Source organism: Urocampus carinirostris, chromosome 15 (genome assembly GCF_059441175.1).
Source record: "Urocampus carinirostris isolate Australia breed hairy pipefish chromosome 15, RoL_Ucar_1.0, whole genome shotgun sequence".
In the NCBI taxonomy this organism is placed as follows: Eukaryota; Metazoa; Chordata; class Actinopteri; order Syngnathiformes; family Syngnathidae; genus Urocampus; species Urocampus carinirostris.
In genome coordinates this window covers 8,930,477-8,957,961 of record NC_142363.1, presented here as the reverse complement: position 1 = coordinate 8,957,961, position 27,485 = coordinate 8,930,477, and the positions used below count along the sequence as shown (strand labels likewise).

The following is a 27,485-nucleotide window of genomic DNA, read 5'->3' as shown; positions in this document are numbered from 1 at the left end:
GTTCTTTTGAGGGGGCTCACAATTAAATTATGATTCAAAAATGTAAATTATAATTAAAAAAACATTTATTGAGGGGTTTTAGTCCCTCAATACATTTTTTTCTTTACCAAGATTTGATCTCTTGTAGGGTTTACCAACTGTGCATTTGTAATTACAACAACAATTAAATAATATCAATGATAATTATGAATTATTGTAGTAAGGTTTAGTATATATTATTATTATATTATTATGATTATTAAATTAAATGTTCAAATTTAAATACAAATAAACGTTACTGGCGGAATACAGAGATGAAGAAAATGGGTTATGAGTGATACGGGAGATTGGAAATACTGTGTTTACAACTACGGTTAACTTGTTGTTATTGTTGTATTGTTGTATCATAACTGTTATTATTAATATTATTGCTATTGTTATTTTCATTGGTGTCGCAGTGATGTTTGGTGACTAGTGGCATTATGACGTTGAGGGGCGGGTGCTAGGATGATTAGTGTATAAAATATGTGACTATTGTTATTATTATAATTATTGATATCTGACCTATGTAATGTGTGTATTCTTGAGATGGTGTTGTATTTAGACACAAAAGAGGAGCTATCTGTAGAATGTAATAAATAGGGAAGATGAAGGGGTAGGGAAAATAAGCGTCTGCTTCTTACTACGCCTTTTCGAACATGTTATGTAACATTGTTTTGGTGTTGAGTTATTGTTTTTGTCCTGTTTTTATTTTAATGTTCGAAATAAAGTTTTCATTCATATTTATATTTTCATGATTACGATAAATATATGTTATATTATGTATGACTATCATATATTATAAGATCTTTATTATAACAATAATAGTATTACATCATTATCGTTATTATTACAGTAAGCTATAAAATCATTATATATATATATATATATATATATATATAAATATATATATATATATATATATATATATATATATATATATATATATATATATATGCTCTTGCAATATCCAGTGGTCATATTTGAATCTGAAAGGCATTGTTTTTCTCTTTTGCTTCCCTAAGTACTGTCTTGCAGGCCAACTAATATGATGTGGCGGCCACATTTGGCCCACAGGCCACGAATTTGATAGTTTTGCTTTACGCAATCGTAATAAACGATTCAACTACGTTGCGTACACAATTTGCAACTTGAACTTTTTTTGTTTTGTTGTAGAAAATTATTCAAATATAACAGCTTCTTTTTTTGTGCATGGCTACTCTCCTCTTTCTTCTTTGTCTCTCTCTTGCTCTCTTCTAGTCCCACGTAACCATGGTAACCGTCAGCTGAGAAATGGCAACCGTAGCCCTTCATTAGCTATCAACACAGGCTCAGACGGTGCAGATAATAGCCAATAAGCGGATGTGTGCGTACGGTTTCCTATGTGTCTGTGTGGGTGTGTGTAGAGAGAGGCACAGGGGGAGTAGGAGGTTACGGAAAGGGGCGGGGGGCACGGGGATATGGCATTATGTTGGGCAGTGGATGAAAAGCCTCCAGGGAGAGAGCAAACCTCGCCGTCATGATGCTTCAGGGAGTTATCGGCTGGATGGGTTTGTGAGAGAGTGTTGGTGTGAGTGAGTGAGAGTGTGAGTGAAAGATGGGTGGCGGCTCCATCCCGTGCCCGTATGTGGGAAGATACACACATGTGGAGATGCACCCGTGTAGACCAGCTCATATGCACATGAATGCATTCACATCCTGTCGGTTTTTAAGTGTGACCTGACATCGTCTGAGCCAGTGTTTTTTAACTACTGTGCCGGGGCAGGATCAATTTTTCAATTTTATCTTTGCAAAAAAGTATGCGTTTATCCAGTATCTTTGCTTTTTCTACTGATCAGCCAAGTGTAACATTCCTTCATGTCAGTAGATGGCAGCATATTGTCATGCCCAGAACGGTAGTAGAACCCAGATGCGTAACGTTAGTCACAAGTTTAATGAGATATAGCGGAAAGGCAGCGCTTGCGATCCGGTGCTCGCTGGGCGCGGGAAGCAAGCCGCTCACAGAATCGGAACGTGTTCCGAATGCGAAAGTGGATCTTCTGAAGCGGAAGATCGTGGTGTAGTAGACGGAAAAAGAGGTTGTTAGCCGGGACGGGAGATCAAGACATGGTCGGAGTCAAAAACGGGTGGTAGCCGGAGACAAACAGGGAAATCAGGAACGGACGGGTGGAAAACGGGTGAAAAAACGGGACCGACGGGAGTCAGAGTAAAAAATGCTTGCCTTGTGAAAACAGAAGTCCGCTAACGGACTGACAACAGGCGAGTGAAAGGAATGAGCTTAAGTAGGACGGGGACCCAATCAGGAAGCCAGCAGCAGCTGGCGCCATATGAGCTGGCACAGGTGAAATTAATCAGTCATCATGACGCATATTACTATTGTTTTGTCTTTTAATATACTCGTGAACCTGCCCAATAGGAACTACAGTACTCTTATCTACTTATTTCAAATCTTTTTAAGACTGCACTACAGAAAATAACAAAATACATCAGATAAGTAAAAACCTTGCACATGAATTTGCTGATTTTTGTAAACAGAAAGTGTAAGAACCTGGTGAGACATTTTAGTTCGACCCGCTGATTATTATTTTTTGTTCATTTTAAGTAGCCTGTTTTATATTTTTGAAGAAGAAAAATCAAAGTGAAAATGTAGTAAAACTTGAAAAAAATCCCATATTGCAGAAACATTTTAACTAAAATGAGTAGCATGGTAGCCATGGGGACCACAAAAACATTAGAATTAGCGTTAAAATTGTCTTTATTGTCATTCATATCAACGTGGTATTTTTTTGTTTTATCGTAAATGTATTTTGTAGTATTTCTGTCGCAGTATTTTTGTGATATGTCTGTGATACTTTTTGGTAGTATATTTGATGTATTTCTGTATTTTTTTTATTTTAGAAATGGAAGTTAAAAAAATTATTAGGTCCCTGTTTTTAAGAAATAAATTTGATATTTACTTTTGAGGCAACTTTTTCATATTTTTGTGGTATTTTAGAAGTGGTACACTACCATTTTTATCATAGTAGTACTTTATTTACAATTATATAAACCCTACAAGAGATCAAATCTTGGTAAAAAATATATATATATTGAGGGTCTAAAACCCCCCAATAAATGTTTTAAAATTGTCATTACCCTGGCGGGCTGTATCATAGAGCCTGCCGGGCTACATATAACTCACGGGCCCTAGTTTGCCCACACCTGCCAAAGGGTATAGTGTTTGAAACGTCCATGGTGTCAATTGTTTGAAAAAGAAGCATCTTGTTCCAGAGAAAAACAAATGTATTCCGAGTTGTTCGTTAAAAAATGAGAACGTTTCCGTTCTCTGTACTGCAAACCGTTCCTCTTTGGATACAGAAAGAAACCAAATACTGTGTCGTCTGCAGCAGATATCCGACGTGCCATTGGTCAAGCTGCTGAACAAATGAAAATCCAGCAGCACGCCAAAATTACTGATCGTTATCTGAGCTACGTGTCATTGACCTCTCCGTTACACATAGGAGTTCTGCACGCGTTCTTGTGTCTCGGTCTCATTTGGACCTTTTTCCAGAAGGCAATATTTCCACTGGCAAGACATTAGATTTATTTTTCTCTCTCGTTCACCAAAAGCCCCTCCACTTCTCTGTGTGCAGATACCAACCAAATGCTCAATTACGTGGCATCAAAGCTGTATGTGTTTGCATAAAACTGACCAAAAACGATCCAAATCAATCGTGTGGCGGTTTCTGGTGGGGGACCTTCCTCATCAAAAGAGTCAGTATTCATTTTCTGTCCTGTGCGATGACCGCACTTAATGTGGTCATTGAGCATAGGACAACAGGATCAAGATAAAGGGGGCCGCCCTACCAGACGGCACCATAGGTGACATCCGAGGCAAATTGCCATATACTTACTACTTTTTGTAGTGTATATATTGGTACAATATATATATATATATATATATATATATATATATATATATATATATATATATATATATATATATATATATATATATATATATATATATATATATATATATATATATATATATATATATATATGTATATATATATATATATATATATATATATATATATATATATATATATATGTATATATATATATACGTATATGTATAAATACGACAAGAGCGATATTACAAACATTACTCCAAAAAATAAAGCTAGAGTAGTACTACAATATTACTACATAACTCCAAACTACAGAAACACAACAAACTAACAGCTATAGTACTCATAGTTGGTTGGATCCTTTCACCACTAGGGTTGCAGGGGCATCATTTCCTTTGGTGTGCATTGGCAAAATTTAGCCTGGTGGTACCCATTCCTCTCCAGGCCAAAATGTGTTCCACCCATTCTTGAATCAGGGATCTTTTAGGTGCTTGTTGACTGTGCTAACCACTGCACTACAGTACTAAAACCAAGCTAAATATCTGGTTGTGTGCTTAAAACAGGGACCAAATACTGTACATTGTTTTAAAACCAATTTGATGAGATTAACCCATTGCAAAAGAAATGTAACACGTAGATGTCTGCATGTGAATCAAATGTGTCCCAGACTCCATATAATTGCTCACCTCTGCATTACAGGCTTGACGCATCACCCGCACTCATCCTTCACATCTCTGCCTTGCAGCCATCTTTTCTTTCCTACCATCTGCGCGTCATCGGCCATCATGTAGTACATAATGCAATCAGTGGGCCATGTAATACGTTTTCTGCCGTGTGTCCTTCCCCCCGCACATGCTACCTTTATTTGTGCATTGATCGACATCAACATCATTTCATGCAAATGGTTTTTCACCGACTAAAGCGATAAGTTTCTCTAAAAGTGATATTCGGTGTTGGTCCAAGGGATTACTTCAGCCTGACTCGTTTTTTATCCTTGGGGTTCTTCATATACATTTTGTCATATAAGCAGTGCTTGGCACATTACTTTCAAAAAGGAATTAGTTATATTTACTCACTACCTTATCCAAAAAGTAACTAGGTTTGTAAGTGAATTATTCTTCAGCAGGGGTCTGGAACCTATGGCTCGAGAGCCATATATGGCTCGGAGATAAAATATAACTTGTGCAATCTCTAGTATATTGTTTCATGCTGAGCTGATTATCAGACATGGAAAGCCAAGACAATATTAATAATCAAAAGGTTCGGTCATTTATCTATAGAATAGAATAGAATAGAATAGAATAGAATAGAATAGAATAGAATAGAATAGAATAGAATATGCCTTTATTGTCATTGTTACAACATGGGATATATTGTGACAACGAAATTGGACGACTCCAGGTCCACATTTGTGAGGATAAGGAAACACAGAGATAAAGGAACAAAGAAGATATTTTAACTGTCTTTGTTGTAAATAGGCTTTGTTTCCTTCGGGGGGAGGGGGGGGTGCTGTATGATGGGGGTGAGGGACAAACAGAGATGGGGGATCCAACTTGATGTTTGATCTTACTGTCTGTGTAGTAGGTGTATTTTAATTTAATTTAATTTTAACAATTCACCCATTTACTTAAGTGACAAACGAAATGAAACGGTACTGAGATAGAGGCTACTGCGGCGAACTCGTTTGAGTTGATTGATTTGCTGTTTCGTGATACTCGGTGTATACCGGATGGTGCGCATAATTAACAAATTTGCGTTTTTTTTCCGTACAAATTTTCTTGTACGTCGTACACGTCTTAAAATGCATAACAAACGTACTTTGTATGGCAAAAACGTACAGGTTGACGTTACCAAATATGCTAATAAAAGCTGTTTACCCTCCTCCAGTGTTTTATTCCCTCATTGCTCAGTCCACGTATTGAATGGATTTGGGAAGTACAGTCCATAAACATGCCCGATTAAAGTCACCGGCGACGATAAAAGCTCCGTATAGCACACAATTTTAACTACACTTCAGGGTGTCACACAAAGAGCCCTCGTTTTGGCTGTAAAATTGTCATATAATCCTTTATATGGAAGGTCATTGAACAATTTAGGTATACTGTTGAGACACTTTAAGATGAAAACTCACAGAACAAACTTTAACCCAAAACACACGATTGACCTAAGAGCTCTAGCAAAGCACCTTGAGCAACTTGATTACGTGAGCGGTAGGCGAATAGGCGAAGCTATACACAGGACAGGATGTGCGCAGTCTTTCTCCTTTGCGCCGTCTGCACTGAAGATAAATACGTTTGTATCCTTGTTTGCAGTATTTTTTTACATTTTACAAAATAACTTTGCTTGCACCTTCTTTTGAAACCATTATGAAGGATAAACATGACAGACAAAATGAGCCTTACGCTCTTAAGTAAATGCAGGAGGGAGACTGTCAAGAACCAGAACATGAGGAGGACCTGGAAGCGTAACGTTTCTCACTCAAGCTTTATTTTACGGGAATGGGGCAGTCATGCACATTAACACAAACGCCAGTGATTCGGCGATCGCTGGGTGGAAGAAGAAAGACAGCAGTCTGGCATGGAACACCAGGAAGCCAGAGACCAACGAGATTGATACCAGTTACACAAGCCTTTACCGAACACATGGTGTTGTAACCGGAAAGAACGGGACTGACAAGATTGATAACAGATATAGGAAACTGGAGACAGATAACAGACAGGACGAGTTAGACGGGAACAATACCAGACACTGCAGACCGGAGACCGATATCAAAACAGGATCGAATAAGACGGGATCGATACCGGACAGGATACACAAACAGGATACCGGACAGAGTCAACACACGTCTTGCGGGTGCAGAGGTTCGATGACGGACTGACAAAGGGTGAGTGAGAGCACTGAGCTTAAATAGGAGGGAAGCCAATCAGTCAACGAGCCGCAGCTGGCGCCAAATGGGCGGGGCCAATTGGGCGCCATGGGCAACCGTAACAGAGACAAGTTTAAACTGCTACATTTGTTGATATGAGACACACTGTCTGGCATTATTATTATTGTTATTATTATTATTATTATTACTATTTAATAGCTTTTGTCTGGAAAGCGTGTTTGGCAGTTGTCTAAAAATATACTGAATGGTGTGGGCTTTCATGGGTCTTCGGGTTAAAAAGGTTCCCGACCCTTGCTAATTAGTAAAAGTAACTGGTTACCATGGAAAGTAACTACTTCCATTAATTTGAAAAAATGGTTGTATGTCAAAGAATTTGACATTTTCTGAGCAGTATTTGAGTCAGTTAAATTGAGAAGAACAGGTAGTTGTGTTATAGAACCTTAAGTGAGCAGCAATCACTATTAATTTCCATAAATGCTGCAGGCTACTGGCAGGCCAACACAGGAAAGATTCAAACCTTAAACCTTAAAAGTGTGAAGCAATACACAAACTATTTTGCTTTTGCGGGTAACCAATTCACGCATTTTATTGTATTCATTTATGCACGCACTACATGCACAAACGCACAATTATCTCTGTAAAGTTTTTTCAACTTCTCAGACAGATTGCTGGCACCTTATCCCTCACCAAGCTGTGAACCTGTAATTGAAAGTCGAAGGAATTAATGTAATAACGCGAATACGGGGAGATGCGAAAGGGTTTGGCAATTTCAAATTAGCTGGGTACAAAATTGCTGCAGCAGGATGTCAACGATGCCTCGACTTCTGTATGCTTTTGATGTCATGACCTGCAAAACTCACAAAGCAAACCATTACCTCAAGAGGGGAGTGGAAGCGGCACAGAGACTCAAACGAAATCTTGTTTCCGAGCTACTTGTTGTAATTTCCTAGATATTTTTTATATAACGCACACTTTTTCAGAAGTCTATATTCATTGAAGGGACTTATTAAATACTTTTTTTTAACACAGTTAATACAGTGGTACCTCTTTTTACGAGCTTGTGTAATCCTAGGATGGTACTCATAGCTTGGATTGCTCGTTTAACGAGCAACTTTTTCCCATATGAAATTATGAAAAACAAATTGGTCCACTCCCATCCAACCAAAAGATTAAAAGTGATGCCTAAATAGCTATAAAACATATCTTCCTGATCACTAAGAACATTTTCAAATTGTAACTAAACATAAAAAAACAGTAAGATTACCGTATTTTCACGACCATAAGGTGCACATAAGTCTCAGATTTTCCTCAGTGGCCTTAGGGTTGGGCAACTCCCCCGAGACTGGGAGGTCACAGGTTCAAACTTAAGACTTACAACATTTTGGGAAGAAATATGATGTTTTTGTGAGGTCGTTCACATTTCCAACTAAATGCGACTGCTCCTTTGTGAACGTGCCAAGTGTCCCGCTTGTGCAGAAGAGGATACGTGAAGTCACACGCAATGCATCCATTGTTTGTAGAAGTACTCATGGATGCTAACGCCGTAGCGCGTCAAGCAATTTGTGCTAGCGCAGGCTGAACAGAGTTGTCCCCCCAAATATTAATAAAATCCAAAACCCTCAATTGAATGCCTTTTGTGGTATGTCTATTTCTTCACTACGTGGAAAAACATAGACACCGAGCGTCTGCGAGAGAACTGAAAGTTAATGAATCAATAGCGAAGGAAGTGCAAGGGAAGGAAGCTAAAAACGAACTTTGACAAATTTTAATCCGTGCGTTATACTTTGTACCGTATTTTCCGCACTATATGGCGCACCATGTTATAAGGCGCACCTTCAATGAATGATATATTTTAAAACTTATGCCATACATAAGACGCACCCCATTATAAGGCGCTATAAGTGCATGCTGGTTTAAGATCAGGTAATTGTGCAATTTTGTAATTGTAATCCTGTGCAGTCCTTCGAGACATTTTTGGGATTAAGGGCTATTTACGGTAAATAAATGTGACGACTTGACTACAGTAGAGAATGTAGTTACTTTATGCAACCTCTAGATGTTGCCACGCTCAAGGGAATGTCAACAAACCATTCAAAAAGGTCAAACTTTATTAACAAACAAGCTTTCCACAACTCCATTCACTCCCAAAATAAATAAACAGCCGTTTTATTATTTTCTCTGAGGTAAAGCATTTTCGTGACATATCTTTAATATCTTTGAACAACATCGACATATCATTTTATTTTTTGTCCATTTAGTCAACACGCAAAGAAAAAAACGTCTGATACTGTTATTTTAAATGAAACGTTAGTGCAATCGCAATAAAGTGACACTCGTAATGTGCAAAAACAACGAGTGCAAAGCAATAACATAATAACTGTAAAATGTAAAACGTAAACACACAAAAGAAAAACAAAGATCACTCTATAAGCTCCTCATCGACGAATCCCTCGAATTCTTCTTCTGCTGTGTTCGAATTGACCATATCTCAGTGAATGGGCCATCCAACACGTCCGGTGTTTTTGTGCCAGCGCTGTTGCCTTCATACGTATAGTTATCGTACTGACACTTCTGCTTGCCGCTCTTTGTTGAACAACCCACTGTTCAAGTGTCTCCTCTAACTCTGGCCATCTTGCTTTATTGCCACGGAAACTTTGTTGAGTTTTCCTTACTTGGCGGAGCTTATCTTCATCCTTTCTCCACTTCCGTACCATCGATTCATTTAAGTTTAACTCTCTCGCTGCCGCTCTATTGCCGTGTTGTGCTGCGTGACTGATCGCTTTGAGTTTAAACTCGGCGTTGTACGCGTGTCTCTTAACAGGAGCCATTTTTTATACAAATGCACGTATGAAAGAGAATCTCGCTCGCTCTCTCTCTCTCTCTCGCTCTCTCTCTCTCTCTCTCTCTCTCTCTCTCTCTCTCTCAAACGTGACATTCTGAATAATTCTGCGTTTGTTTAAGGTAAATTGTGCTTTACATCTTCACCAGTCATAACCCTGGATTCAGACAAATACTGTATTTGTTGAATATGAATTAAGCAGTTTAATGGGGTAGCCATTTTGCCACTTAGTAAACAAATACAACACGAGCCCCGGCAACTACCAATCGTTTAATATTTCCCAGTATGCACAGCGCGAAAAATGGAGTCGGCGGCTGTTTCTCGTAGTTGCGAGACCTTGCGAATTTAATATTGAGCCATATATAAGGCGCACTGTGTTATAAGGCGCATGGTCAGCTTTTGAAAAAAAATAAGACTTTTAGGTGCGCCTTATAGTGCGGAAAATACGGTAATCATTTCAAAATAAACCACAACCAAACCCAGTTTTTCTCCTGCTGTATTTTTAAATACACACACTTGTTTGCTTATCTGTGCTGTCGCAAGGCGGCTGCAGTAGAGGGCACCCGCACCCTATCAAGCGGTGCACCCTGTTTATGTGTTAGTTAAAGAATTTGAACAAGCTATGGAGACTGAGCCTTAAAACACGGTGCGCCCTATGGTCGTGAAAATATGATAGGGAATGATCCTATGCCCTGGCCCGAACCGGGAATAAAATGTCAATCACTAAGTCGGGCTGTGCAGGGCTTCTCCGTCACTGACAAGAAAGTGTCATGGAGATAGCAAACCTGTAGATGTATACATTTCCCCCGTTTTCTAAAATTTTTTCATCAGTTCACATTCTGTATGCCGTATGACAGTTTTTATACGAGGACATTTTTTTTAAAAAGTTGATCATGTCTTCCGCTCTTATCGCTCTTATCCTAAATGTCACTGGTAGCAGAGAACAACATCCGCTAATATTGTTGCGGTATCCTACATATTCCGTCTTGCTGTGAGTAAATGGGTGCCGTGTTGTGTTTGTGAAGTTTATTATCGCGTAAAAAGTAGGATTTGCAATTAGCATTAAGGGAGCCATTGGCTGTGGTTGACTGGTATGACATATAGAGACTGATGATGATATGTAAACACTTAAAGTACACTGTAACTGTTACTGTAACTAAGATATTTACAGTCTGTAGTAGTCTGTATGTATTTACGTTGAATCATTCAGTATAACAATGCTAACATTTGTTATCAGTTATTTACAGGTAAGTTAAAGAAGCTAAGCTCCAAAGGTTAACGTATAGGCTAAGTTCACACTGCAGAGCTTGATACTCAATTCAGATTTTTTTTTTGGGTGAAATCCGATGTTAAATTTCGACAACAGCCAACAATCGCGTATGATTACCGACATACAAAAACTAGCACATAACAGGCCACTGAACTCCCAGTAAACAAACATGATGTATAACTCAGCTAAGTAGCTAGTGTCAGCCTAACATTAACTAACATAACAATGTATTTCTCTCCAGCAAAGTGACTATATTTTTCCTCAAATACTATGTTGACTTACCTAAAGGCCGGTCACACAGCCTTTCACGGGCGTATCGCAGCTGAATCACAGCCAGAAGTTTCTGCCCGTGAAGCAGACGCGGTGGAAAATGTGCAAAATTGGCTAAACACGCTGTTTACCCGTGGTATGCCCGCGAAACAGACGCCGGCGACTGTTCCGCGTCCTTATCGCGGGTAACCGCGGCTGCATCGCGTTTGACCGTGCTTACACGCGGTACACACGCTAATGCACGTGATAACACCGCGATACAGGCGCAGAACAAACGTGCTATGACCGTGCTCCACCCGCGATTACCCGCTAAAGTTTCGCGTCCTACCCGCGTGTAACCACTTCTTGGCCGCGGCCGTAGCACGTCCTAGCACGTTCGTACCGCGTCTCTACCTCGTGTGTACCACGTGTGCCGCCCGCGGTTACCTGTGGTCTAAAGTTTTGAGCAGCGCAAAAGTTTTGAGCAGCGCAAAACTTTTTCGTGCGGCCAACCGCGTGTGAATTTCTTACCGCGTGTAAAGCACGGCTGTATCTCGTCTGTATCGCGATCTCAAAGCGTCCAACATTGTCTGCTTCACGGGCAGAAATTTCTGGCCGTGATTCAGCCAAGATACGCCCGTGAAAGGCTGTGTGACCGGGCCTTTAGAACAGATGTAGACAACTTTATCCACGTTAAGTTGGTTTTGTGTTGGACGCGCAACTTTATCCAAAGCGGACACTTGTCTTGATTTAGACATGGCTATATCTGGCAAAAATACCCCACATGACCCAGGCTCTCGGGATTCCTCGTATCACATTTGCATGTACCCTATAATCACCTTCTGACTATTTTAAAGTTTAAAATGTAAGAAAAAACACAAAAAAAGAAACAGATACCGACAAACTGCAATGCAAGTTAATAGACATGCCAGTAGCGTTTGTCCAAATCTATGGAGTCTGCTATTTGCACTGTGATTGGCTCATCACATTTAAGGTCAGGGCTTAGCCATAGGTCAATTAGATGGCAGACACTCGTACAGCATTCTCCCATTGTAGCAGAATTTAAGATTGTGTTCATGAAAAAATTCATCCTTAAAACATTAGTGGTTTCACAACAGTTTTTTCAAAGTTGGACTATTGCAATACTTGTGTGTGAATCAACCCCACCCAGTACTATGTGTCTATTCAACATTAGATTTAGCGCTAAATCGGGTCCAGTGTATAAAAATGATTCTATCCAAATTTGGGGTTTTGGTTAACCCATCCAACATGGACCAAATTTAATTCAATAATAGTTGTTGGGTTTACCTTTGTTGAATGTGGTCAATAATGTGTCCCTAAAAGTAGTACGTATTTGAATTGAATAAAAAGACTTTTCAATTAAAAGATGACCGTTCAAAGTATTTTCAACAGTGTTCGGCAATTATCTTTAAAAAAAGTGATTAAAAGTAGTTATAGTAACTCACAACTTCTTCCGAAAAGTAACTGAGTTGGTAAATTAATAACTATATAGTAAAAGTGACTAGTAGCCAGGGAAAGTAACTATTTCCATTACTTTAAAAATGAGTTGTTTTATGTCAAAGAATTTGAGATTGTCTGGGCAAATACTGCGAAATATGCAGTGACTGGAGTTTACTTGTATGGATGCGAATTTATACTATATTTAGAGAACCAGCTTTTTCAGTTCACCAAAGGTTTTAAACAACTCTTCAGGTTGTTGTCTTTTGCTTTAATCCCTACCAGGGATGATTCTAAGTTCAGCGCAGTGTCTAGCTGGTTATTTATTTATTTAATTTTTTATTTTCACTTAAAGTGATGCAGGATCATTCAACCACACACATAGCTTACATACAAGCAACAATTAAGCTAGGCTGATTATTGTTGCATTAGAATCAATGCAGCTAAAATGAGAAAGGCAGTGATTTCAGACACTGCATGTTCACATGTTTGTTTTATTTTACTTTTTATTTCATTTTCTAGTGTTCTTCAGTATTTTAAGCCTATCCTGTTTTTATTTAGGGAAAATAAGGTTATAAAAATGCTATAGTTTTTGGGGTTGCTTGGGTTGAAAATGTGCTGGTTACACCCATGATGCCTACATTACCAATTATTATGTAACACTATGGAGGGAATGACATAAAAAAGGCCATGGAGGAAAGACCAAAGTGAAAAAGGAAAAAAATAAAATAAAATACAAGAACAAAAGGAGAAAGGAAATAAACCTTACATTTTTATATAAACAAGGTAACACTGAAAAACACAGGAAACATTGAAATTGATTGCATTGATTGAAATATTTATAAATCTACAAAAAAAGATAAAATACAAAACAATGGTAACCTTTTTATGCTCAACAAATTTAAAGTCAAACACAAAGAATCCCCCGAAAATGCACAATGAGAAAAAAGGCGTCGAGGAGTGAGCTGTTTGTTCATTTCAAAGAGCGTCAAATATTAGGCTCACATTTTTTGCAACTCAGCCGTCATTCGCTTTTTCTTTCGGCGCATAGCGAATACTATATTCATAATCACTATCTAACTATACTGAGTCGCTACTTTGAATGGTGACATTACCTGAAAAGGTGTGATGTAAACAACTCGGAGGAGAGCAGAAAACCGCCTTATTCAAAGTATCACAACGCTTTTTACCATCAGAAACAGTAAAGCCAATGCAAAGAAATACCGCGTTAATGAAAATAATAATAATAATAATTTATTAAGGTGTTATTCCCAGCACTGATATTCAACCAGTTGTTGCTGGGTGGGACATATGTCTCTTGCCTTGTAGTTACTGTAAATTCTGAAAGTGCACCTGCTAAAAGCTGCATGCTCAAATATGAGAACACCAACTGCGTGGGAAATTTGGCTTCAACACCGTGCCTATTCACACCTGACACTTTTTCCAGCTGTGTTGTTTTTCAGTTATGCTCTGAGTTGTGTATATAACGTGTTTTTGAATAATATAATCATTCAAGAGGGCGAATACAAAACGAACACATATTTACTACTGCATTGGAAGAAAACACAAATAAGGGTTGTGTCGTGTAAAAGCCCCATATTAATAGACAACAGCGCCAGGCCAACTATACTTTGGAGAATAGTGACAGATTGTAACACAGTCAGGAAAGTTGTCTTTTTGTGTTGTCAATAGGGCTTTGTGTGGTAACGGACAAAATTATATTCGCTTGTTATTATTCATTGAGGATTACTGGAGACTTCAGCGACCTGAAATTGACACCAATGGTACGGAAAGAGAAGAATGAATTGAGGACTTGATTTGTTGGCGAAACAGTGGAAATAATATGAGTGCTTTGTAAATATCGATTTAAGTACTGTCCCTTGAAGGGTATCATAAATGTTTCCAGACGTCACCAAGGTGTTTTGTATTTAGAACGCATGCGTTGTGAAAAAGAGCAGCTTGCTGTTTTTTGGGGGGATACCATGGAAAAAATAGAACAATCCGCACCATATTTAGAGTCATTGTTTAAAATATAGAAAAGAATTAGTGGTTTGTTGCCCAGAATGTTTGGTGTTTATTTCTAAAGTGTTTGTGTTTTTCTTTCCCCACAGCAAGGGAAGAGAACGTAGCTACATTCCGTGGTTCGGAATATTTCTGCTACGACCTCACTCAAAACCCAATCCAGAGCAGCAGTGATGAGATCACACTCTCCTTCAAGACCTGGCAGCGCAACGGCCTTATACTTCACACTGGAAAATCAGCTGACTATGTGAACTTGGCGTTAAAGGACGGCGCTGTCTCTCTTGTGATCAACTTGGGTTCAGGTGCCTTTGAAGCAATTGTTGAGCCAGTCAACGGGAAGTTCAATGACAATTCATGGCACGATGTCAAAGTGACTCGGAACCTCCGACAGGTAAAGCTATACGATAATGTGGAATGGTGACAGTTTCATTGCAGAAAATTGTACAACTCTACTGAAGACATCTTTCATGGGTACTCACTGACCTGGTGAAAGCACCCTGTTGGTTGCACTTTCAACATGTTTATATGCATGTTTATAGCTCTATCCAACTTTTTGTAGTGGTTTGCATTGGGTTCTAAACTTTAATATCCAATTTTTGTCATTTGCATTAATGATATCCAAGGAAATATGGCCCTGTGTTGCCAGAGCGATAGAAGATTGGATGGGATTTGATTGGAGTGTTCGGTGGTCTGGAGACACAGTACCTTATTTTGCCACCAGAGGGCGATAAAGATTCCAAAAAAGCAGACCACATGATGGCAGATGTTTATCGTTTTTTTCTTGTTTTTTATTAGGGGTGCCTTGACACCAAGAAGAATAAATTCCCGCACTGTTGCTATGAGCAAAAACCATTGTGTAGACTTGAGCCCCGTTAGGTCTGTCTAGGGCCTGTAAGCTTAGGAGCACCCAAACTATCCTGATGACTTGAAAGATAAAGGTTAAAGACAGTTAGTATACCGTCAATTCCAGACTACAGAGCGCAGTTTATTAAATGCTGCATCCGCAAATTTAAGGAAAATACTTTTTTTTTGTACAAACCACACCAGATTATAAACCTCAAGCTGAGACAGCATTCATGTGACTCATTCACATCCATTTCTTACATTTAAAAAAAGGAAGAAAGTCTCTAGGTCATTTGTATCCAAAGCTAAAATCTTTAAGATAAATTCGTACTGGAGGATCCCTCTGGCCTCTAGAATGCTGTAAATTATATACTCTCAGCTCTCAGCCTAGTAGTTTGATATGTCTAATCCAAATGTCCATACAACTTTAATTTTGTAATTATTTTTTTAATCATTTCAAACCAGTACAAAAATTCCGACAAAAAGCACTCTGTTTAAGGTGTAAAACTGCATTCAATCAATGGTTAAAACAAACCAGTTAACACATTTAATTCCAAACATGAAAGTATATTTTGTTTTCATTGTCTGTGATAAAAGTGTTACGCTTAGGAAATATTCTTTGTCATCCATAATTATAAAATGTAGGGTAGGATATTACAGTAGGCAGAATTATGAAGCATAATACTGAAAAACTAAGGTAAGCCTAACATTTGGAGTTGACATTCTTTTACTGATCCTGCCCTGAGAAAGGAAACTTTGGCCCCAGAGCCAAACTAATTTTGATTTCCCTGGTTTAAATTTTAATCAGAACACATACACCATAGTCATCAAATTTATGTATGTTTTTTTGTGCATACATTTGTCCCATTTCTGTGATTTTCATTTGTATTTTTTGTTTTCAATGCACTAACAAACTGCTTTATAATTTCATCTCTACCCTCTTCACTACCCAACCCCCAAAAAAGCAATCATCCAAGGGTAACGGTGTGATAAACACCCTCCATTGTCTGGTAGTTATCAACATTTTATTATTGAAATATTTTTTGGGTGTCATTTCGTCTTCCTGTTTTGGTTGCTGTTCTATTTCTGGGGTTTCTAATGGTACTCACACAACAATCGGGATTTTTTTATTCATACCTGTTTCTGGTTCAAAAACATTAAGTTTCTCCTCTTCCTGGCTTAAACTGTCATCTTTGACAACCTCAACACAACTGATCAAATTTTAAGCATTTACTGCACACAAGGTATAATCTTCTTTTTCTCTTTGTTTGGCCACAAAACACTTCCTTTGACTTATACTTCCTGTTTTGTATTCTCTCCTTCTGGATTGACACAATGTGATTAGTGTGATTTTTCATAATACATTGATGCCACTAGTATACAAATACATCTGCCTCCTGTGCGTAAAAGAAATATCTTAAAAGTCAGAAATAATAGTGTTCTTTACACATATTTTTAAGGTTTTAGGCCGGTGTTGAACTGCACCTGTCCATATAAAACTATTGTTAACCTGATGGACAAGTGTAGAACTCATTGGCAGAAATCATCGCCAAGATTTTCGAGAAGATTTTGTAATGTTTGTAATATTTAGTGTACAGTATAACAAATTATATACCTGCATGTGTAGCTACATATTTTAAATGCGAGTGTAATTTTTGTGACTTGAAGTAATACATTTAGTCTTATTACATGAAGTTGAAGTTACCTGTATTTTAGATACAATTCAATTACATTTAGTAAAATGTATAGTTATATCATGCCCTCTGAGGGCAGCTATTACACTGATGTGGCCCTCGGTGAAAATGAGTCGCGCACCCCTGACTTAATTAGACAACCTGAGTTATCGTTTTAACTAAATATGTTCAGGTATTTTGGTGACTATTCTAGGCTGTAGTTGGTATGGACACACTACAGCAAATGGTGCCCCTGGTGGTTAAGGAATCAAACTACAGAAACAGGAAGTTCTCTTACTCAGTGTTTACCTTTTCCTATCCTAACAATGATCATACTTTACACTCTGTGTTGAGGTGACCCACTTTGCAGTGACATGTATTAGTCTTCAAAAATTTCCTGGAGTAAACTATGTCTAAATTCACAAAAATATTACTCCAATGGAAAATAAACAGACTTTCCCCTTAATATATGCACAAAGAACAGTTGCACCATTGATGCATTCCTTGGCTTGTTCTGATATATTAATTTAAATCGGGGAGGGATACTTAAAAAACTCAAAAAAATAGTATAAATAGAAAAAAATGCCATTGCAATCACAACTAATAAGTTATGTCCTGCAATTTGGACCGCCAAATTCAATGTGTTCTGAATTTGCATTTATTTCTGGTGAGTGTGACTCTGAATCTTTCTTGCTTTCACTTTATGTGGGAGCTTTGTTTTTGTGTATCCATTGTATGCACAGATTTATTTCAGTATGGTTGCAGGATGCTCAATACTGGGTCTCCGGGTGAGGAACGGGTAGCACGCTTTAATTCGATCCAAATTGCAGTCACTTTTAATAATACATCTATTTATCCTGTTCTCATCCCAGGCTTGTTCAAATATGTATTTGGTCAATGCATCTACAGTGGAAAAGGGGAATGAAATTTTTTGATATGTCGCGCTTGCATTAATACATCACAGCACATACAAAACAAACAAACAAAAAAGTCCTACATTTGAACTCGCAAAACACTTACCAACCCGGGATTATCAAGAACAAAGTTAACAGTAAGGATAGACTTCTCCCCAAACATACAACAACATTTGAGATCCTCATTGGTTTTGTCATTTTCAGGTGACAATATCCGTGGATGGCATTTTAACCACAACGGGCTACACCCAGGAGGACTACACCATGCTAGGTTCAGACGACTTTTTCTACGTTGGTGGAAGTCCTAGCACGGCTGACCTACCTGGATCTCCTGTGAGCAACAACTTCATGGGTTGTCTCAAGGAGGTAAGGTTCTTCTAAGGTTGTCAAGAGAGAGAGAGAGAGAGAGAGAGAAAGAGAAAGAGAAAGAGAGAAAGCCCGATGTATGTGTGTGTTTTTATTGCAATATCTGTGGTGGTTTTTAATGGTTATTGTTCTATCTTCGTTATTCATTATCCATTATCCGTTATCGGTCAGTTCATAATACGCTACAAAGCCTAGGAGCCGGGACACTTACTCTCAGCCAAAAGGCCAAGCTAAGGTCCTAGCCCTAAAGCCTTGCTGCGATCATTGCGAATGCACCGTTCCCGGAAGTACTGCAATACCGGGCCGATGCGTGGAGTGGACAGAGCAAGCTCTTATTCCATCTACATAGGGAAATTAATTTGTGTGCCTGTGCAGTCTAGCGAAAGTTATATTTCTTTTTACTTTTACCTGCAATGCAACCGCCCAGACTGGTGGTGTCCAGCTGTATTTTTTTCAATTAAAGAAATGTGCTTTGGCCCAATAAAGATAAAAAAAAAAAACTTTCGTATTGAGGTCCGTTTCCATCAAGCAGTACTACAGTGTTATAATAGTACATTGTGCTTGTTGATTGTGTTAGAAAGCTAATGGGTGACTGGACTACACTTGTGCAATAATTTAGCACATGCTTTATGTATCTTTGTTAGCGTAGCGTGACTAAGTTGGGTGCAGCACATCCTGTGGAGAATAACGTTACTACTCGGTTGTATGATAGCACTTCTAATGAACTATTGAATTTCAGAATGTTTAATTGTTTTGATAAAATTAAAGTAACACAATTAATAAATCCTTTTTTTGATATAGTTTTCATTTTGAGGATTGACAAAAAAACAACAACAAAGGTGTATAATGTGACCCTTACCTGGCAGATAAAAAAAGTGCAATAAAATTTAGCATGCCTTTATAAATATAAAATGGCAACCTTTTGAAAAGGTAAAGTAAATAAAATCACATTAATACTGTTCTAGTTGAATTTCTGTGCAGTTATTTTCCACTTTTTCCCTTTGGGCTCCATGGCCAATCACACACCCACCGATTTGCTTTAAAATAGCCACCTGCTTGGTATGTGACGCTGCCCCTTTCAAAGGGGCGGGGCTTTTGGCTACACAGTGGCTCTCATTGGCGAGAAATAGCAAACGAAGGACTAAACTGAGGGGATCTAGGTTACTTCAAAGTAGCCTAATGAGTAAGAGTAACGGTTCTCCACAAATCTACTAAAGTAAAAGTAAAAAGATAGATAGATAGATAGATAGATAGATAGATAGATAGATAGATAGATAGATAGATAGATAGATAGATAGATAGATAGATAGATAGATAGATAGATAGATAGATAGATAGATAGACAGACAGACAGACAGACAGACAGACAGACAGACAGACAGACAGACAGACAGACAGACAGACAGACAGACAGACAGACAGACAGACAGACAGACAGATAGATAGATAGATAGATAGATAGATAGATAGATAGATAGATAGATAGATAGATAGATAGATAGATAGATAGATAGATAGATAGATAGATAGATAGATAGATAGATAGATAGATACTTTATTCATCCCCATAGGGAAATTCACACTTCCAGCAGTATCCTTGTGTTGAAAATAAAACAATAATAAAGGAAAAGGAATATAATACATAAGTACCCAATTTAACGTGTTGATATAGAGTATTTAAATAGTGCTACATAAAATACACACGGTAATGAAAATAGGGTAATATGCAAATGTATGGGTGTGGTTTAATGTGGGCTTTTACTCCCTCGGGTGGAGTTAAAGAGCCTCCTGGCATGAGGAAAAAATGATCTCCTCAGTCTGTCCGTGGAACAAGACTGTGACAGCAGTCTGTCGCTGATGCTGCTCTTCTGTTTGGAGATGATGCTGTGTAGTGGATGCGATGAATTGTCCATGATTGACCGCAGCTTTTTCATTGCCCGTATAATTACAGTGATTTAAAAATACTCCTAGACGTACAAATTGTCCCAAAAATGACTTTTGCTTTTTCCGGTTCAGAGCATTTTTTTTTGATATGATGGCTTTTGAAAAAACTCAAAATGAAAAAGATTTGCTTGGGCGTAATGTATGTCCGTCCAGCTGCTACACGTACTGCAACGCACATGTAGACACAGGCACAAAAGGGATGGGGTGACTGTTTGGCCAATCAGAATGCACATAATGCAAGATAAAAAAACACAAAACTGCATAAAGTAAACCCCGATACAGCAAGGGACTGCTGTATTTGGGTATTGTTGTGAAGAAAATGTGGTAACGAACATACTTGACAGTGACTGATTAATATCTTGTGATCCAAATCAATATATGAAAAAAAAAATCAAACAACACCTTAAGAGACAAACAACCTGCTGACTTGAGCCAATGATGTCATATCTCACACTTGGATGGACTTGTTGGCTGCAGCAGGGAACTGAATTTTTGTGCCAGGTTTTCTAAAAATCACACCTAACAAACACAGCCACGGGGCACACACTGTGTCATATGGGCTTGAGGGAGAGCCAGGAAGTGGTGCAGTAGCAATTTAATCCCCCTCTGGCCCACTTCCTACTTGAGGTGGGACGATGTGCTTTGGTCACGATTCGATTGTATCGCGATACTTGGGCGCCGATTCGGTTTATATCCCGATTTAATTGATGATTGGGTTTTCAAATATATCACAATAAATACAAAAATCGATTCTTTTGTCACACCCCTACTTCCTACGAGGATTGGTGCTTGGATTCTTGGTTTGTGTGACGCATGTTTACACACGTCGGTTAAGCTGAGAAACTTGGAAAAAATGTATATAACAATGTAGAAGTTTTCAGATTTCCACAACAGTATATTATATCGCGGTTCACGGTCAACGGATCCATATCCACATGCACAAAAACGTATGTAAAAACACACAAAACATGTAAACACACACAAAATGTGCACAAAAACATACGTAAGCACATGCTCAAAAACATACGTCACAACATGGAAAATGTAAGTAAACACACACAAAAATGTACATAAACATGCACGGAATCGTACATGAACACACAAAAACATATGTAAATGCATGCACGAAAATGTACGTAAAAACACACAAAACGTACGTAAACACGCACAAAAATGAACGAAAACACCCAAAACGTACGTAAACACGCACAAAAACATACGCAAGGGCTTGCACGAAAATGTACGTAAAAACACACAAAATGTAAACACGCGCAAAAACGAACAAAAACACACAAAACAAATGTAAACACGCACAACAAGGTACGTAAACGCATGCACGGGAATGTACGTGAAAGCACACAAAACGTATGTATATGCGCATAAAAACGAACAAAAACAGACATATGTATGTAAACACGCACAAAAGCTTATGTACAAACACACAAAATGTATGTAAAGACACACAAAAATATACATAAACATGTGCGGAACGGTACATAAACACACAAAAACGTATGTAAACGCATGCACGAAAATGTACGTATAAACACACAAAACGTATGTAAACACGCACAAAAACGAAATAAATCACACAAAACTAATGTAAACACACACAAGAACGTACGTGAACGCATGCACGAAAATGTACGTAAAAACAAACAAAACGTATGTAAACTCGGACAAAAACGAACGAAAATACGCAAAACAAATGTTGACACGCACAACAACATACGTAAACACATCCACAAAAATGTACGTAAAAACTCACAAAACATGTATCTGCGCACAAAAATGAACAAAAACACACAAATGTATGTAAACACGCACAAAAACATATGTACAAACACACAAAACGCACATTAACACATAAAACTTACATAAACATGCACAAAAATGTACGAAAATGCATTACATTTGACCGTCGGTAAAGAGGGAAAAAACATAGTTGGATTACCCCATTACTGTAAAAAATAACGCCGTTACGTTGCGTAATGTTATGTACAATGGCGTTGTACCCGACACTGGACTTTAGTAAAACACGTTATCTTCCTTGTGGTACTGATGTTCTATCCTTTGTTCCCTTGGCAGCTTCAACTGTGTTGAGTACTCAGCAACTATCGTACCCTCTCATCCTGCACCTCAACCAACATGGGGCTAATTTGCCTGGCTGCAATGCTCTTGTACTCGCCATCTAGAGTGGCATTATAGGAAAATGTTTTGTTACCATGGCACCAAATGCTGTTTGCCCTAGGTAGCCATGTGGCTGGCTGGCCCACGATTATTATGTCTTTCATAAGCCGGCAATTACAGAGAAAGGCTACATCTCAGAGCCTACAAAATGCATAATGGCCTACAATAACACATAATTGCTGTAATTGTCACTACTCCCGGTACCCCCAACCGGCACACAGAGCTCCCCGACGCCACCCTCTATCTTTCACATGTGGTCCTTTTACTTGCCCAATAGATTATCAGCTATAAAAAAAGCATGAAAGACTTTAGGCCCAATCCCATTTCTCTCACTCGGCCCTGAGAACCCTCCAGTGAGGTCCCTCGATAGAGGAGTGCCCTCCGCGGGTGGAGTGCAAAGTGGAGATGGTTTGGACAAGACTTGCAAGGTTCCACCCCTGTCCAGGAGATGGCGGTAATATTAATTGGCTGTAGACCTCAGTGACGTATTGGTCTACGTCACATGTAAACAACTCGAGTCTCAACCTGTAGTGTGTCAGTTGGAGAGTTCGTGCAACGTTAAAAATGCCCGCTACTGCTGTGTTATTACCGATTGCCTGAAAGCTCATCATCTTTTCTGTGTCTCCAATCAACGGAGGAGAAATGTGCTATACTGAAGACAGCTTCGGCGCTATGTAGCGCTGATTCATCTTTACAAGGTACGTACACTCATTACAAAAAATGACCCGTTCGGTCAAATACAGTAAGAGTTAACATACAATGCACGTTCACATAATACCCTATGTTTGTGTAGACATAAATGGCAATCTACTTATTTGTATCTTAATGCCATTTTATGACATATAGTAGGGGCCTTGAATGTGTGACATGACGAAAAGTAAACAAACACAAGAACAGTCCACCTGACCCTTAAGCTGACATAATATCGTCACCAAACTTCCCTGTACGACCCAAAAACCTTAGTTCAAAAGGAATTTAATTCAAAAGAGTTGTCATTGGATATAAAAAAGGTCATTTCAACATTTTTTCATGATGCTTACATCACAGTTAAAGCGGTCTTTTTCTTTTCTATGCCCACATTTATGTCTAAATTGTTTGTTATCTATTGTGTTCCAGAGTGGCTGTCCCATAAGCGTGGACAGGTTGGACAGGAATGTTCCCATCCTGTGCTTATGGTTGGATGTGGAGTCAGAACTCATTCAGGACTTAAGGTTGAGCAAGAAGGTTATGTGGGCCCTGCAGGAGCTGCTAAAGAGGGAACAGGGCCGTGGCTGGAGGTCCTGATCTACGTGTACTGGCTGGCCCACGCTCTGTCCTACCGTGTGGTGTCACGGGTCTTCAGGGTTCCCAGGTCCACCGTACAAAGAATTGTCCACAGTTGATATGGAATAAATTGCCCAAAAGCCATATTTTAGGCTCTTTAAGTCAGACCCACATTTGCATTATGTGCTTTTCTGCATTACTATTCAATAAACATCTTCATTTTGAGTAACACCTTGGTGGTTTATTTCATAATGATGTGAGATACTGTGTGTGAACTACGTGACTGTTGGACAGAAAAAAACTACAAATCACTCCAGCTTAAATAATAGTTTACTTTCAGAAAAACAAACTCACATTGGGCCAAAATACATAATAGTAAATAAATAATGTGTCACAAATTTTAACAAAAATATACCAATACTTCCATGAAGCTGGAAAACACAAACTGGAACTTCATTGAGTTCTTAATAAAAAAAAAATATTTTCCTTTTATAAAACAAAGGGAAACATTGCAGAGATGTCACTGTTCTGGAAATTTGTCCACGAGCTTCCCAAAAAGGACAGGAACCGCTCAGTTTTGGCCACAGTTTCTTCGAGCCTTTTCCTCACTCCGGCAGACTCCACTTTCAAAAAGTCAAGGAGTGTATCGTGCTTCCTTTTTTTTCTGGGTGATTTGGGGTTTGGCGCCGGATTAGAAGGTGCCAACGACGTGCCCGGTGGTGTGGATGGCGTGGTAGCTGTGAGGGTGACCAGCTCTTCCACGGGACGTTCTACAATGGCCTTTAGGTTGGGTGGAAAAAACAAGAATTACTTAATGCTGATGTATTGTACAAAAACAACTGTGTATAGGATGCTCAACAAGTTGATGTGAGACAGGAAATTATAGGATGTGTTCTGGATAATTATTTGATAGTGAATAGATACACAAAATTGACATGTTATTCTTATGGCTGTATGAGCCTTCTATTGGCCAGCATCACATATGCTTTAGAATTGTCTCCACATTTGGACAACATTTTGAGAAGGTAATTAGTTTACTTAATATGTGTTTACAGAGAAGGCAGTGGACTATGTGATAGTAGTTTTGTTTCAACTGTATTTCCACGTGAAATTCGGAGACATTACTCATAATGCATAATGAAAACTAATGCATTCTGATCTCACATGAAAGAATCATATTGTAAATAAAACACGACACCCGAAATTGTGTGCAGTAAACAAGCGCTTATGTCCAGAACGGTATTCTGAGTCCTGACTATGCTCCTTTAGCGACTGGTCATGTACAGTAGATGTAAAAGCACGACTCGTTTAAGATACAAACAGGGATGGGCTGAACCGTGATTTTCTGCACAGTTATCCTACTTTACAGTTTGTAGCGTGAAGATTTTTTTTTGCCAGCTCCCTTGGTAGATTAGTGCACTTCGTAAAGTAGCGATTTTGCAATGTTCGTGTTTTAACGCGAAAATACGATTTTCTATTGCATTTACGTCTAACTAAGATATCTCAATACATTTTGTTGCAAATACATGCGTGGTTGTGGAAAACTACTTACATTTGTGCGGTTCCTTTTCGGGCATGTTTGTTGATATTGAGAATTCGTAAAGCCTTCTGGGTAGTCACTTCGCTGCCAAGTGAGGTCGAGAGCCCCCTCGGTCTTGAAGTGGTTACGACGTGGTTTGAGGGCACTTCTGCCTCGGTCTTGAGAGTATCGGGACACACCCCATTTTCACGTGAACGCGCAAACCGAGTGACTAGGGCACATAGCGAGTGAAAGTGCGAAGAATGGGACTCAGCCTTACTGATAAATATCAAAGTATATAATTCCATGCAGACAAGTTGTTTAACTTTGGGGCGGCAGTAGCTCAGGAGGTAGAGCGCTCGTCTTGGGATCAAGGGATCCCAGTTCGAATCCCGGCTCTTCTGTGTTACATGTCGAAGTGTCCTTGGGTAAGACACTGAACCCCTAATACCCCCAATAAGCAGGTTAGCGCCTTACATGGCTGCAAGGCCGCTATTGGGAAATGTGGAGCACATTGTAAAGCGCTTTGAGAAGTCATTGACTTGAAAAGCGCTATATAAAATGCAGATCATTTCATTTCATTTTTCATAACTCCCTGCCTATATTGTGTTGGTTGCTGGCTGTCAGGACCAGAACGGAGACACAAGTTTTTATTGGAAGGAAGAGAAAGGGTGGCGCCCACAATCCGGTGTTCGCTGGACGCGGGAAGCAAGTCGCTCTGGTACTCGGATTGTTCTACGAACGCGGAAGCGGATATTCCGTGGCAGGCGATGGCGGTATCAGGGATGGAAAAAGCGGGTCGATAGCCGGGATAGGAGAGCAAAAACGTTGGGGTCGGAAGTGAGTTGTAAGCCAGAAAAGGAGAGAAGACGTAGACGGGAACAAAAAGAGGTCGGAAGCCGGGATGGGGGAGCAGACGTGGTCAGGATCAAACACGGGTCGAAGCCGGGGACAGACAGGAGCAAAAAAAGGGACAAGTGGGAGTCAGAGTCGAAAAAGGACTGGGTGCAAATATTGATCGGGAGCCAATCAGAACCCGCAGCAGTTGGCACCAAAAGAGCGGACACAGCTGAGTCACATCAGTAATCATGACACTGGCACTCATTGTTCTTAGTTGAGATACATCTTCTTCTTTTGGCTTTATTAATAACAGATACTATATGCATATTGACAAAGAACAAGCAAGGCACAGCATTAACAAAGACAATAACTATTATGTATTATTGTTATGCTCTTGTGTGTGTGGGTGGTACTCAATTGGCAGTCCTTTTAGAATAAAGTGCTGATTCAAGTTTAGTGTCCAGGCTCCACTTACATCCAAAACAGAATAAACATTCGATGAAAAGACAGTGAGTCTGACATCACAACACAAATAATTTATCAAAGCCACGAAGCTATTAGCAATTGTATTAAATACACCAAAAATATGGATCAACAAAAATATATCTTTAGAATCTTACATACAATGGGGCACAACAATGAAAGCAGTTAGCTGTTGATGGTGCTATGTGTTGCTGAGGATGTCCAAAACAGGGGTGACCAACCGTTTTAGAGCTGACAGCTTCTTTTTGGTCAGGGCTACTATTTAGATATACATTCTTAAAATTACAATTTATGTATACATATATATATATATATATATATATACTATATATATATATATATATATATATATATATATATATATATATATGCATATATTTAGCAAAACTGCTAAACCCACTCTCCAAACAAAAGCTTATACTTTGGCGCATTTCATTTCTCTGTGTGACGTTAGATTATTTTATAACATTTGGGCCATATGCCCAAATATACTACTTCAAACATGTCTCGCTCCGCAGTTACTTAAAATTATTGAGGCTCATTTTGACCTCCGTTTTTTTCATGAGTAATGGGTTCAAAACAAGATGCAAGCAGAGTTCTTTTGTAAAAATGTCACAAAATACAGCAAACAAGATACAAGGCAAACTACGCAGAAAAATATCCCCAAAAAATGACACAATACGCGGCAAAATACACGGTAAAATACATGGCAAAACACATGACAATAATACACTGGAAAATACACAGCAAAATACACGACAAAATACACAACAAAATACAAGGCAAAATACACGACAACATCTCCGACAAAATA

At 38.8% G+C, this 27,485-nt stretch overlaps 1 protein-coding gene and 1 pseudogene across 1 annotated transcript in view; one reads left to right on the top strand and one right to left on the bottom strand.

Annotated features, from left to right (window-relative positions):
• The window catches only part of LOC148351475 (neurexin-3a-like), a 137,184-nt gene that overhangs the window by 32,629 nt on the left and 77,070 nt on the right, over window positions 1-27,485 (top strand). Inside the window, exons 2-3 of the mRNA XM_088354952.1 lie at window positions 14,726-15,027; window positions 18,271-18,432. Coding sequence (XP_088211078.1) covers window positions 14,726-15,027; window positions 18,271-18,432 — 464 coding nt within the window. The remainder of the gene's footprint in view (window positions 1-14,725; window positions 15,028-18,270; window positions 18,433-27,485) is intronic.
• On the bottom strand, window positions 18,698-18,822 carry LOC148351476 (U2 spliceosomal RNA; annotated as a pseudogene).